General features: G+C 40.1%; 1 protein-coding gene across 8 annotated transcripts in view; it reads left to right on the plus strand.

The window, feature by feature from the left end:
* Positions 1–12,224, plus strand: part of Inpp4b (inositol polyphosphate-4-phosphatase type II B) — a 305,059-nt gene that overhangs the window by 207,282 nt on the left and 85,553 nt on the right. For all 8 annotated transcript variants that reach the window (XM_048333627.1, XM_048333628.1, XM_048333629.1 and 5 more), the window contains one exon: positions 11,161–11,338. In XM_048333627.1, the coding sequence (XP_048189584.1) occupies positions 11,161–11,338 (178 nt within the window). The remainder of the gene's footprint in view (positions 1–11,160; positions 11,339–12,224) is intronic.

Here is a 12,224-nt window from a genome sequence, read left to right on the forward strand (position 1 = left end):
GTCATAGTTAGTGGCAGAAGTAAAATAGATTGTATTTACTTCATCTTATCTGGAACTAGAAGTCCCTGCCTTGAGAATTGACTTAATCATTTAGTTGTGTTTTGTCATGTTTTTCAATCAAATTTTAAAGAGTATAATCTAATTAGAAGATTTGAAACTGTCTACAGAACATCTAGAATCTAGTTAAACTTGAAGCCATCAGTATGCAAGCCATACAGTGAAAGCCTATAATTTTATAAAGTAGCATTACGTGCTATTGGCAAAGACAAACATTGAATTGTGTGGCTCATCCCCAAACACTATATTTCAAGTTTTAAACATCTTCATCATTGTCTTAACTCTTTACTCTCCTCCACTTCTCTCCTGGATGTTGCATATAAATGCAAAGCTGTGGAATCAAACTTAAGAGCAAGAGAAACACAAGTGAATTTTCATGTGTTAATTATTGCATTCACAAACCATAATAAAATACTTACAACATTAAGTTAACATGGATCTGAAAAATAAAGAATTCCCCAGAGTGTAGAACAGGGGACAAATTTGGCCTGCTGAGGTAGTCCCCCAAGCCCGGTAGTAAACCTATTGGTTAAGTTGAACTGACCAGAGCAAAGACTACCAGCCCAAAGGATTAGGACACCAGGCCAGAACATTTGCCACAGCCTTCTTAGCAGCAAACATCGAATGCATCAGTCAGAGAGAATGTAGGGAAGCAGACCTGGCTGGGTAAAGTGTCTTGGACTCTAGGTTGCACTTTGCAAGACAGGCAATCACCTTAATAAAGGACATTTCGTTGGTCTTACCTTTCTTTTGGGACTACTCCCTCACTCCCCCCACCCCACCCCTTGTGCCTGCCAAATGGCAGCTAATTTTAGGTCATGGTTTTGCAGGTCCTAACACTGTCATTATACTGTTTCACCTTCACTTCTTTTCTTGCCAGTTAAACAATAAGTAGATCGACAAATGATAGATAGATCGATAGGTAGATAGAATAGATAGACAGACAGACATAGATAGACAGATATAAATCTACTTCTCTGAGAGAAGATATAACATATTTATATTTCTTGGAGATCCTTAAGAAATTTTAGCATATATATATATAATAAGAAAGTGTTTTATTGGGGTGTTACCATATATACATGTACTATATTTCGATTAAATCTGATGCCCTCCTTCCTATGATAACCCCTCATTTTTTTAGTTAGTTCCATTATACTGCATTAAAATAGACATCTAATTTTTTAATTAGTACAGTGACTACTGACTGAAAGAACATCCATATAATACAAGTCACAACATATACAAAGACATTTTTGAAAGCTACAGGGTCATTAGGAAGAACGTCTTTTTAAATACACATCTGAGGGTATTACTTGGACTCTCAGAGCTTTCCAGTAGCCCAGCCCATCCGTCCATATCCAGTTCCTTCGGCATGGGGCCCTGGCGCTCCTGTCTTCACGCTTTCCCCCTCCAGTGCATACTTGTGCGGTTGTTTCTTACATGCTGTGCAAACCACGCCCTGATAGGTTGCACTCATTCCCACCTCCTCCTGTTGTTTCATTTCCTTTCTCAACAAATTGTCCCTTCTCAGTCCATGCCATTTCCCTCTTCTTTCTGTCGACACGATCTAATCACATTGAAAATTCTGTGTGTGGTCTGTCCGGCGGTTCACGGTCATCCTTAGTCCTGACTGATTCCCGAAATCAATCCACTTGCCCTCAACAGTATTTTTTTTGGTGGACTTTCTTGTGGCTTTATTAGGTCATAGCAATGCTGCATTTGATTTTCATTGCTTGATATTTTCATAGTACCGCCTGTGCTCTCCTTGAGTAAGAGATTCGGATCTTGAGATTTGGATCTTGCAGAGTGCCCCACAGAATATTTTGTGTATTGTGTTCCACAGGTCGAGTTCAATTGGGATTCATATATAAATCAGATAGAGTCTCTGACTTCAAGTTTCGAGAAACTGCAGTGGAGAAAAATTTCCCAAAGAGTCAGAATAGAGTACCTGGGTTCTCTTCCTTGCCTACAAATCGGAATCATCTTTGGAGCTTGAAAACATTTTGTCTATGACGTATCACCCTAGAAAAACGAAGGCAAAGTCTAATGTTTAGTGAAGGTTGCAAACTTTCCATGTCTCTGTAGACCAGCACCATTGTGGGAAGACAATAGAAGGGTATGCAGGACAAAATAGGAATAGCTGCACCGGTGAGTTAAAGTTCAAAACTGTAGAGAATTTCAGTTGATATGTACTAGGAAGAAGGTAAATTTATGAAAATAAATATTTGTTTACAGAATTCAAAACCTGAGAGATAGTATCCCAGAATGAAAAGAAATATGAGAGTAAAGCATTAAGGATTTGTTTGTTTGTTTGTAGATCCTGGGCCTTGAACTCAGAGCCTGGGGCCTGGGCACTGACCCTGAGCCTCTTTGTGCTCAAGAATAGTACTCTGCCACTTTGAGCCACAGTGCCACATCAGGATTTCTGGTGGTTAATTGGAGATAAGAGCCTCCCAGGGACTTTCCTGCCCACGCTGGCTTTGAGCCGAGATCCTCAGATCTCAGTCTCCTGAGTAGCTGGGATCACAGGGGTGAGCCACAGTGCCTGGCTAGCTCTAAGGATTTTGACCTGAGATAACCTGGCCTCCATCATGTCAATAGTACAATCAAATGCGTTATGGAGGTTTTCATGGTGCAAACATGAAGTTTTTCTGGGAGAACTAAAACCCTGTTTACACATCCGTTTGCTTAAAACCAAAACCAGGATACTCAATTTAACATCAAACATTTACTTTTGAAAGGTGTCAGTGATTTACCCAAGTACCATGTGAAAGTGTATTTATCCTACAAAAGATAAATACATTCTTTGCCTCCTGCATTGGTTTAAAGGAACCGTAAAGTTACCACCTTAACTGATACTTGTGAACTTGCCTAATTTCACCAGGAAGATCAGATTTCGCCAGAGCATTCCCTCCATGAGCGAACACCATTATGCTTTCATGAAGATAAATGACCTCATTTAAAATCAGAAGCCTATATAAAGAAGTTTAAAAGGCCAATGAGAGAAATTACTCCTAAATATTTTAATTCCTTACCATCTGTCAATTAATTTGGAATAAAGGCAGAACTGGTTCTCTTTTTACAAATTATTTTCATGTCAAAGTCTTCCTGGGTGGCTACTCACCCTACTTACTACCTCACAATCCACTCCAAACATCCACAGTCAATGTTAGCTGCCCCCCAATTTCCATCCCAAGAGGAAAACAATGTAGCCTTAAGGGAAATGCACTAATATCCTGCTGATGGAAGTGTTGCAAGTTCTACTTGAGCCTCTAAACACTGAGATCTGCACTCCAATCTACAGAAACTTGCTGATGGAATGCGACATCTTAGTTCTTCCTGTTGCTATAAGAGAATACCTTAGGCTAGATAATTTAAAGAACAGAAAGTTATTGTTCATGACTCTGGAGGCAGAAAATGTCAAGTTAAAGGCATTCACAGGTTCACAGACTTCTTCCTCTGTTTTAAACAAGCAACTCATACACACACGCATGCACATATATATGTATGTGTATATATATATATATATATATATATATTCCTCCTGTGAGTTGGCCCTTATTTACCACTTGTAGCGCTTGTAATATATATATATAAATAGTAATATATATTATAATATAGTATATAATTATGTAACATGTAATATTAAAAATATTAATATATTAATACGTAATATATATTATTTAGTGTTCTTCACTTTTCAGACAACACATATGTTTGTATTTCTCTGGAAGTCAGGTTTAATACACCAAACATAATGTGCTTAAAAATATCAATTTCAGGGTCAGTAGCTAAAATTCCTCTCTTATTCACTTCCAGTACAGCTTTTGTTCTCCCTTCTGAAAGAACACCTTCTGTCATAGAATTTTCTATTCAGCAGTATAATGAAATCCTATGGGCACAATGGAAATGAGAATAAGTTAAAAGCTTTTGTCAATCCCATATTTCCTTTTGAACTGTGTCCAGTTGCTGGCAGTCTGTCATGTTGAAGGGGATGCTAATTTAATCTCTCATGTGGATTGTAGTTTGATTCCTGGGAGGTGTATTTTCCTTCTCCTGTGATTTGGTCCCCGTTTACTACACTATGCCCAGTTCAGGTCATAGTGTAGTAAATACCAACACTGTTCCTTCTAAACCTGCATGCCAGGCTTTTCTTCTCCAAAGAGACTTTGCTGTGAATTTGTACAGCGCACCAAACCAATCTTGAGGAAGAAATGAGCTTCACCTCATAGCTATGCTTAGGGTAGGGCGAGAATAGAACACGTTTAGTAGGAGTGTCTTGGCAAGGTTTCGGACCTCCCGTCTAGTGGGAATGATGAAGCTTGAAAAGCATTGGGCCAAATGTGGCCATGTGGATGGAAGGAGTTTTGCAAAATTGTAAGTAATCCCAAGTGAATTCGCAAATGGCATTTTCCCCATACCGTCACTTTAGATGAGTCTACCCATAACGTTTAGCTTTAGCACACTAATTCAAGGAATAAAGGAGTGTGTAGAATCTTTCTTTCCTAGAATAAACTAATCTTTTAGTGTGCTTTGCCAAATGATTTCTACTAGGTCTGCCAAATTATCTTTTTTTTTTTTTTTTTTAGCAATTATTACTCTTAGTTTCCAAATTCACATGATGGGTGTATAATGTTGCCAAGTTTTCTACAATTCTGTTTAATTTTTCTTGTCTGTATTGTGAGGCAGGAGACTTCCCGGGCTGTTCCCTGCAGGGCTTGTGTAGGCTCTAACACTCGCCGGCTTGGCTATATCCGCCGAGTGATACCATCTTCCTGCACCTTCTCCTTCTCATTTGTAAAGTGGAATTTTCGTTATTATGGATCTCATCGCAAAGTGTTCTACTGAAAATGTTTTAAGTTAACACATTCCATGTACTGCGGATGTGTCACTGGGCACATCACATAGTGAAGATTTATCGATAGGGCTTTTTTCTTACGTATTTTATTACATAAATAAGCAGATGTGATACCTTATGTAAGGTATTTTCTTACGTAAAGTATATAGCTGAGTGCATTTTCACTTGTAACTTCTTTGAGCATATGTAAATTCCATCTGTGTAGATTTTGTTCTTTCACATTTCTTAACTGCACAGGATAAAGTGCTCCAAGGCGGCATTTATCACCATACATACATATACTATCATCTGATTGCATTTTTCCTCTATAGCCCCAGCCTCCTCCTTGTCCACACCAGCACTTTAACCTTCAGATCCTTTGTCTTCCTAGACTCCACATGGGAGGGAAAAACATAAGACACTCATCTCTGTGAGACTATTCACCCGATAAAGTGTTTCTTGAATACCCCTATGGAGGACGCGAATGAATGCAGTATACAAGCATGTCTTGCCAAGGAAGAGGAGAGAATAAAACATGTCCATCTGCAGGAACTAATGTGACAGAAGTTACTTGCTGGTAGAGGGACGTTGTTTTTCTGGAGTTAGGAATGAGATAGGGAAAACCTCTTCTAATCTGGAAGACAGCCACCTGGCATGTGTTAGAATGTTACAGTGAACTCATATTCCACTAGGCAGGGAACATGTACTTGGCGTGTTCTGGGAGAAGGAAGGTGATGATCTTCCTACCACAAGCCAGCTTGACACCTGGCCCAGTATTAGCAATGTCGTGAGACTTGAGCATCTCAGAGCCGATGACAGGCCTCCAGTGACCTGCTCAAAGCTCTTGAGGCAAAGTGAGACCCCAGCTCGGGCAGGAAACCTGGTGTCACAGGACCCCCTGCGGCAGTGTGGAACTCTATAAAGTTAAGTCATTATTGTAGGCGTCATTTGCATGTCATGAAAATGACCTTTTGTAAGTATACATTTTAATGGGTTCTAATAAGTTTCCGGAGTCTCGCCATCCTCATCACAATTCGATTTTGAGACGTTCCCGTGAGTCCTCGTAAATTCTCTCATGCCTGTCTGCAGTCAGGAAAGCATTACTGTGCGTGGTGCATGTCCGCGTGGTTTTCGTCCCGCAACGTGTTCTCTGATTAACCTCGGAGCTGGAGGAGGTGTCTTTGAGGTCGGATGAAATTCGGGGGCCTGGGTTGGGCATTTCTTCACCACAGCTTGGCAGGACAATGAGTGTGGAGATACCACAAGGCCAATTACATTGACGTAGAACGGAGAGACCCTTAGAAGTTGGCAAGGGAAAAGGAAATCAGGGACAGGTGAGAAGGGACCGTGAGGGAAGCGAAAATGCAAGAGGAACTTGGCTTACTTTAAGGTCATGGGATATGACCATGGAAAGTGCAAGCGCTGAAACAGGTGTGATCAGAGCCGGCACGCACGCTTCCTCTGGGGAACAAAGCGAGCAGACCGGAAGGGTCTTCACCCCGTGTAATCGGCGCGCTTCGTCACAGAGCTGACACATGCATCAAGCTTTGGTGGACACTCCCTTGCTTTTAAAAATGACCACGAATCCAAGATTTTTTTTTCCTCTTTCTTTTATGTTTTTACAATCAAACATAAGATGAAAAAAAAATCTATCTCCGTTTCAGGATAGGTTGTATAACTCCTGTGGTTATATGTAGGTGAGGCCCATAAGTAAACAAAACAGATACTGCCTTTCCTCTGGCTGTTGTAGCCAAGCCCAGCTTCCGGCTGGAAATGGGCAGCGCACGTGGGGAAAGGAGAGAGTTGTGCCCTGCCCATCTCCAATTCCATGAAGCACATTGTTAAAAACCCCGCGAAGCCAAAGGGGTAGGTATGTTCAATAGCGCTAAGGTGTACCTGTTCATTCGTTACCCTCAGGGGTAACACATTTCTTCACAGCCAGAATTGAGAGCATGTTGTTCCCCCGCCTCCCCGTTCCGGATTCAGAAGATCACTTATTTATTTATTTATTTACAAGTAGTACTTGATTGGGGGAAAAATTAAATTTAAAAAATGGTCCTTAGATTTTTCTCTGGAGATTCAACTGCCACAGAAGCACAGACACAGCACTATAGAGTGTTTTGTTCTCCAGTGCATTGGCCTCAGTCCTCTTCTGCCCCTAACCTTCCCCCTATTCTTCCCTTCTCTTTCCTTTCTTACCTACTCATGTGTCATCTCTCGCTCTCTCTCTGTCTCTCCTTCTCTCTGTGTCTCTCTCACACACAGCTCCACTGCCTAAAATAGTAGCTTGGTTGAGCAGATGGGCTGAGCAGTGTGTGGGAGAAGGCAGGGGAGGAACAGATCAGTAACCGTGTGCACCCCGGGATGTGGTCTTGTGGTCAGGTTGCTTAGGAAGAAACCCTTTCGTTCTCTTCCTTGTCCGCTCTATACATACGCATCCAGCAAGCAGTTCCACACCTTCCAGAATTATTCATTCCCAAGGAGATAACTCTACGGGCCAGTTTTTTAGGTCATGGCAATAATCCCTGTGGTTGGAAAGGATGATGGAGTTTGCTAGGGTATTGGTCTTGCTCTTGTACCATGAGGTCTCCAGTGAAGGTAGAAGCAGGTCATTGGGCTCTGGGTTTGTTTTGTAGGAAGGAGCAGGACGCCTGGAAAATTTGACAGAAGGCTCATTAAATGGCCACAGCCAGCCGTCCTCTGAGACAAGGAAGAGTGCGTCAGAGCTGGTTCTTAAGGATTGGAAGCCAGGAGAGAGCTTCATTTTTCAGTGAACATGAAGTTGGAGCTGTTAAGATGACAGCGCCAGGTCCAAGCTAGAGAGATGGTCTTAGGAACCATGGACCTAACCAACACATTTAAACAGCAAGATGGAATGAGCCTAGTGAGAAGGGCTATATAGCTCCAGAAGACCAGAGGTTCCAGGACTAGGTTCTGGAGCTGACAGATCCAGGAAAATGCGGGAGACAAGACTAGCCACAAAAACTGAGGAAGATTGCATATTCATGAGTGTACGCATGCTTCTTTTCACTGTAATTTGGCTAGCAATCAGAGAATATGAATGTGCATTTCAGTACACATATCCAAAATAGAGTTCTCTGTTGTAGTGCACATATCTGTGTATAGATATCCTCTAATTAAAATGATATTAAACATACAGTGTTGTAAACTATATAGCCTGAGTTAAACTATAAAGTGTATTTCAGCTCATGTTTAATTAATGGAAAAAAACATATGAAACTAATTTCAATTTTCATGATTCATACTTTACTATATCATTTATATTCTATAAAATAGATCTTATCCAAGCTAATATTTTCTCTTCTCTTCTGGTTTTATCTGACTGGTAGTTGATTCAGTTTAAATGTCAGACAGCTATAAAATAGAGTTTAGTAATATTCTCTTTATTTAGATAATAAATAAACTAATAACTTTCCATTTAAGAACCTATACATATTAAAATATATGGCATGTCTAAGAAGTAAGGCACTGAAGAGGTGGGTGAAATGTATGTACACTTCTAATTATTTTGTGGGTGGCAATATTTCCTCCTATTCCATGTGGATACCAACATTGCCTTATCATGGAAAATGAATTTTCACTAGGATAAGATGTTCACTGTTAAAGAAATCAACAGAAGAACCAACATTTTCTGCCTGCGTGCTCCAGGACAGAATGACTGAGCCACAGAGGCAAAAGTTAGGGTTGTGTCACGTGCAGGTAACTGAAGAGTCAATGAGGTGAGGAAAAGACTACCTTAGATGTTGGGAAATGTTGAAAGAGGAGATCGTGGTAAGGAGAAGGGAGCCAAAGCATCTTGGCTACTTACTCTTAGAGTAGCCTTGTAAGAAATACTAAGAAAATGAAAGTCATTTAAGGGTAGACTTTTTTTTTTATCAGAATCATTGTGAAGCATGACAATGAATTAATCCAGGATCTCAGAGTCAGTGATGGTGTGTATCACTGGAGATGCACAGTTATCCACTTTCACCAAAAACTCTGGAGGACTTACTTGGAAATGCTACAACCTAAGGAAGCAGAGTCCTTCGGTCTTGTGAAGAAATTAAACATTAGAAAAACTAAATGTTCAAGCCTTGTCCTTCTTCCTAAGTGAGTTTTCTGCCTGCTAAGCACCACTGATCTAGCTGTAAGGAAGATAACACGTGGGAAAGAAATCTCGGATATGCGCATTTCAGAATCAAGTGGAGAAGAGATTCTAAGATGCGGGTGTGTGCTGTGTGCTGAGCTAGGAATATTCCGTGACGATAATGGGAGCAGATACTCCTCATGAATAAAGAGTCAACTGTCAGGAACGGTTTAGGTAAAGAAGGAACACAATCGAGACAGGTGTCAAAAAGAATGAGTGGGAATATGTGTAAGGAGCTGGAAGTGATGTCCTCAGAAAGTCAGGTGAGCACAAAGATGGGAGAACACATGGCCTTGGGCTGTGATCCCGGGCCTGACTACTGACGACAGGTATCTTCTTAGTAAGGCCACATCAGCGAGGAAACTTCAGTGACAGAAGAGCCGGGCAGAGGTAGTGATCACAGGGCAACTCCTGCGCATTGCTTTCTGCTGTCAGATTAAGGAATCAAAACATCATCTCCCCTTTCTGCGCCATATCCGTATTTTTAGATAATCTATTGTTTTTCTGTAAGCTTATCCCTGTTTGGTTTATTGAAGACAGCAATGGGTCGAACTCTTCGAGAAGCCTGAGTCCCACAGAAATAATTATTTTTCTGTAGACTTTGGTCCCAGACACATGACGCATATTCTAGGAATAGAAATGTCATCCGTGAGAATTGTCACCTCCTTTCTCCTCTTCTCGGTCTTCAGAAGCATGGTAGTGTATAATAAATAATTTAAGATATACTTTCACATCCAACATTTCAAAGTTTGCGATGCCTTCCTTAGCCTTCCTAAACCTCTAATACTCACTGACATCTTGTACTATTGTGGTAGTAGCTAAAGCATCCGGGAACATGTCTTTTCGTTGAAATTTTCTGACTGACATATGAGAAATATTTATTATATATTTGCACAAAAAAAGAATATCATCTCTGTAACGATTCTGCTAATTTTCTCTGAAAAACCTGAGTGGACAGAAAGGCTTACGAGATAGTCACTTTCCCTAGTAGTTTCTCTTCTTTTCAAAATGAGAAATGCATTTGTGGGGATTTTAACTGGAAAGTGTAGGGGGCATATTTAATGAATATTCAAAATAGCTGCGATGTGTTGTGAAAAAAATTCTTCAACAATTGGATATTTAGAGGGCTAAGCATCAGCCTTGTGATTGGACCAACCACGCCTTCCTCTTCCTTCCTTCTAGCTGGTGTTCGCCATCTCCTTTCTCTACTGTAGTACATGCTTTTTCTTCCATAAGGCATCTGGTCAAAGATTCCTTTGTTCCATGACATCTTATGTCTTCATAGTTTGGGCAGTCTTTCTTAGATACTGATTATGAAGATCGATGGTTTTCCTATTTGTAATCAAATTCTTAGCTTTTTAGCACTTTGGATGGAAACCCATAAGCTCTATAATAAATAATCTAAGCTATGTTTTAACTTCTGACGAAAGGAACACAAAAAGGAGGCGATAAAGTAACATGACAGAATTCCTATGCTTTAAATGCTGTTTCTCTACTCAATCCAATTACCTGTAACCACCTGATATTGATTCATTTTCTCTCTGTCTGAGCTGTTAATATTTATACCCTTCTTGCTCTAGCTCGGTATCATGGAGGAGGAGCCCATGTTATTTAACTGCTCTGTATCCTGCACTATTTTCGGGACTTCATATAAATATTTCTAATTTTACTTTCCTTAGAGAATTATTCCTAATGATTCCCGCTTGGCCTGGTACGAAAGCTGAAGGTCACTCAAGGTCACCTCTTAGCAAGTGGTGGTAAATCAGTATTTATGTGGAAATTGGCTTGAATCTAAAAAGAGTCATATGTTTCCCCCTCCATTATTTGACCTGTAATTGCTTAGTAATTGTTAATAATTTTTAAATACTAGTGCTTCAGTCATCATATAGAATTTTCCTTGTGGGTGAGCAAGGACTGGTTTTGTATTCCTTAGCCTTACTTAAAAACTTACTTAAGAATTGTTTGGACATAAACAAGCTCTCCCCCAGCAGCTCTTATCAGTTGGGTGGGAAGTAATGACATTTGGAGATCTGTTTATCATGGTCGCTCTGCTATTAAGGGCTGCAAATTCTTTCTGATTTTTTTGTGTAACTTGCCGTTATCTTTGTTGTTGCAGTACTGGATACCAATTTATTTACTATTCACCTGAAAACACAGCAAAAGCAAAGGAAGTTCTCAGCAACATCAATCAACTACAACCTCTGATAGCAACCCAGGCAGACCTACTGCTTCATTCCGCAAGCCAGCATTCTCCAGACAGCTTGAAGAATTCTTTAAAGATGCTTGCAGAAAAAGTAAGATCCAAATCATCACCACCATGGGGAAAATGAAATCCTCCAATGCCCATTGGTGTTGCTTTCTGCATACATTGCCTTTCATAGCCTCTGCAAATGTTAGGAGTCTAGGTTAAAAGTAAGCTTCAAAGTATTGCCACAGGATCAAAATGAATTGGCTTTATTCTTTTGCAAATCTTACTAAGCACTTGTTTTTCCTAGTAGGAAATGAAACCTTTTATTGGTTGGAGTATATATTCTCTTTACTGTGGTACCTTTCATTTTCTTGGCTTTACACATTAAATTCAGTTTTTTGAAAATTATTTTCCTCTGGTGATCACTGATTTTCATCCACATAATTTCCAATCTGAATAAGAATGTCACTTCATTTGGAGTCAGAAATTTGTTGTGCATTCAGATGAATGCCGGGGATTGGGGGGGGGGGGGAGTGAGGGTCATTCTTCTGCCCTAATTCAGTGTCTAGAAGATTCTAGAATTTTCCAAATATCAGTTATTGTTTGAAATGTTATATAACTTAATGCCTGATTTTTGCCAAAGGTGACTCGCTCCTTTATCTACACTCTGGCCTTGATGCAGCAGGTACTAAATATCAATGTCTATAACTAACTAGGGCAAGCTGCATGACAGAGAGAGAACAAAACAACGGCTTGATTTTAAAAGGGAAACCAGGCATTCTGGAGCCAAATCATAGTGTACTCAACCTGATCTGCATCTGACTTCTTATAATTTAGTATGAGACATTTCTAATAAATAGGTCCTTGAAGAAACTGAGCAATAAACATCTCTAGTAATTCTAGAATGAGTCAACAGTTCTTCATCTCTCTAACACACAGATGAATAGAAACCAGAACAGTATGTGTGTCCATCCTTCTCATTCTGATATGAT

Source organism: Perognathus longimembris, chromosome 24 (genome assembly GCF_023159225.1).
Source record: "Perognathus longimembris pacificus isolate PPM17 chromosome 24, ASM2315922v1, whole genome shotgun sequence".
Classification (NCBI taxonomy): domain Eukaryota; kingdom Metazoa; phylum Chordata; class Mammalia; order Rodentia; family Heteromyidae; genus Perognathus; species Perognathus longimembris.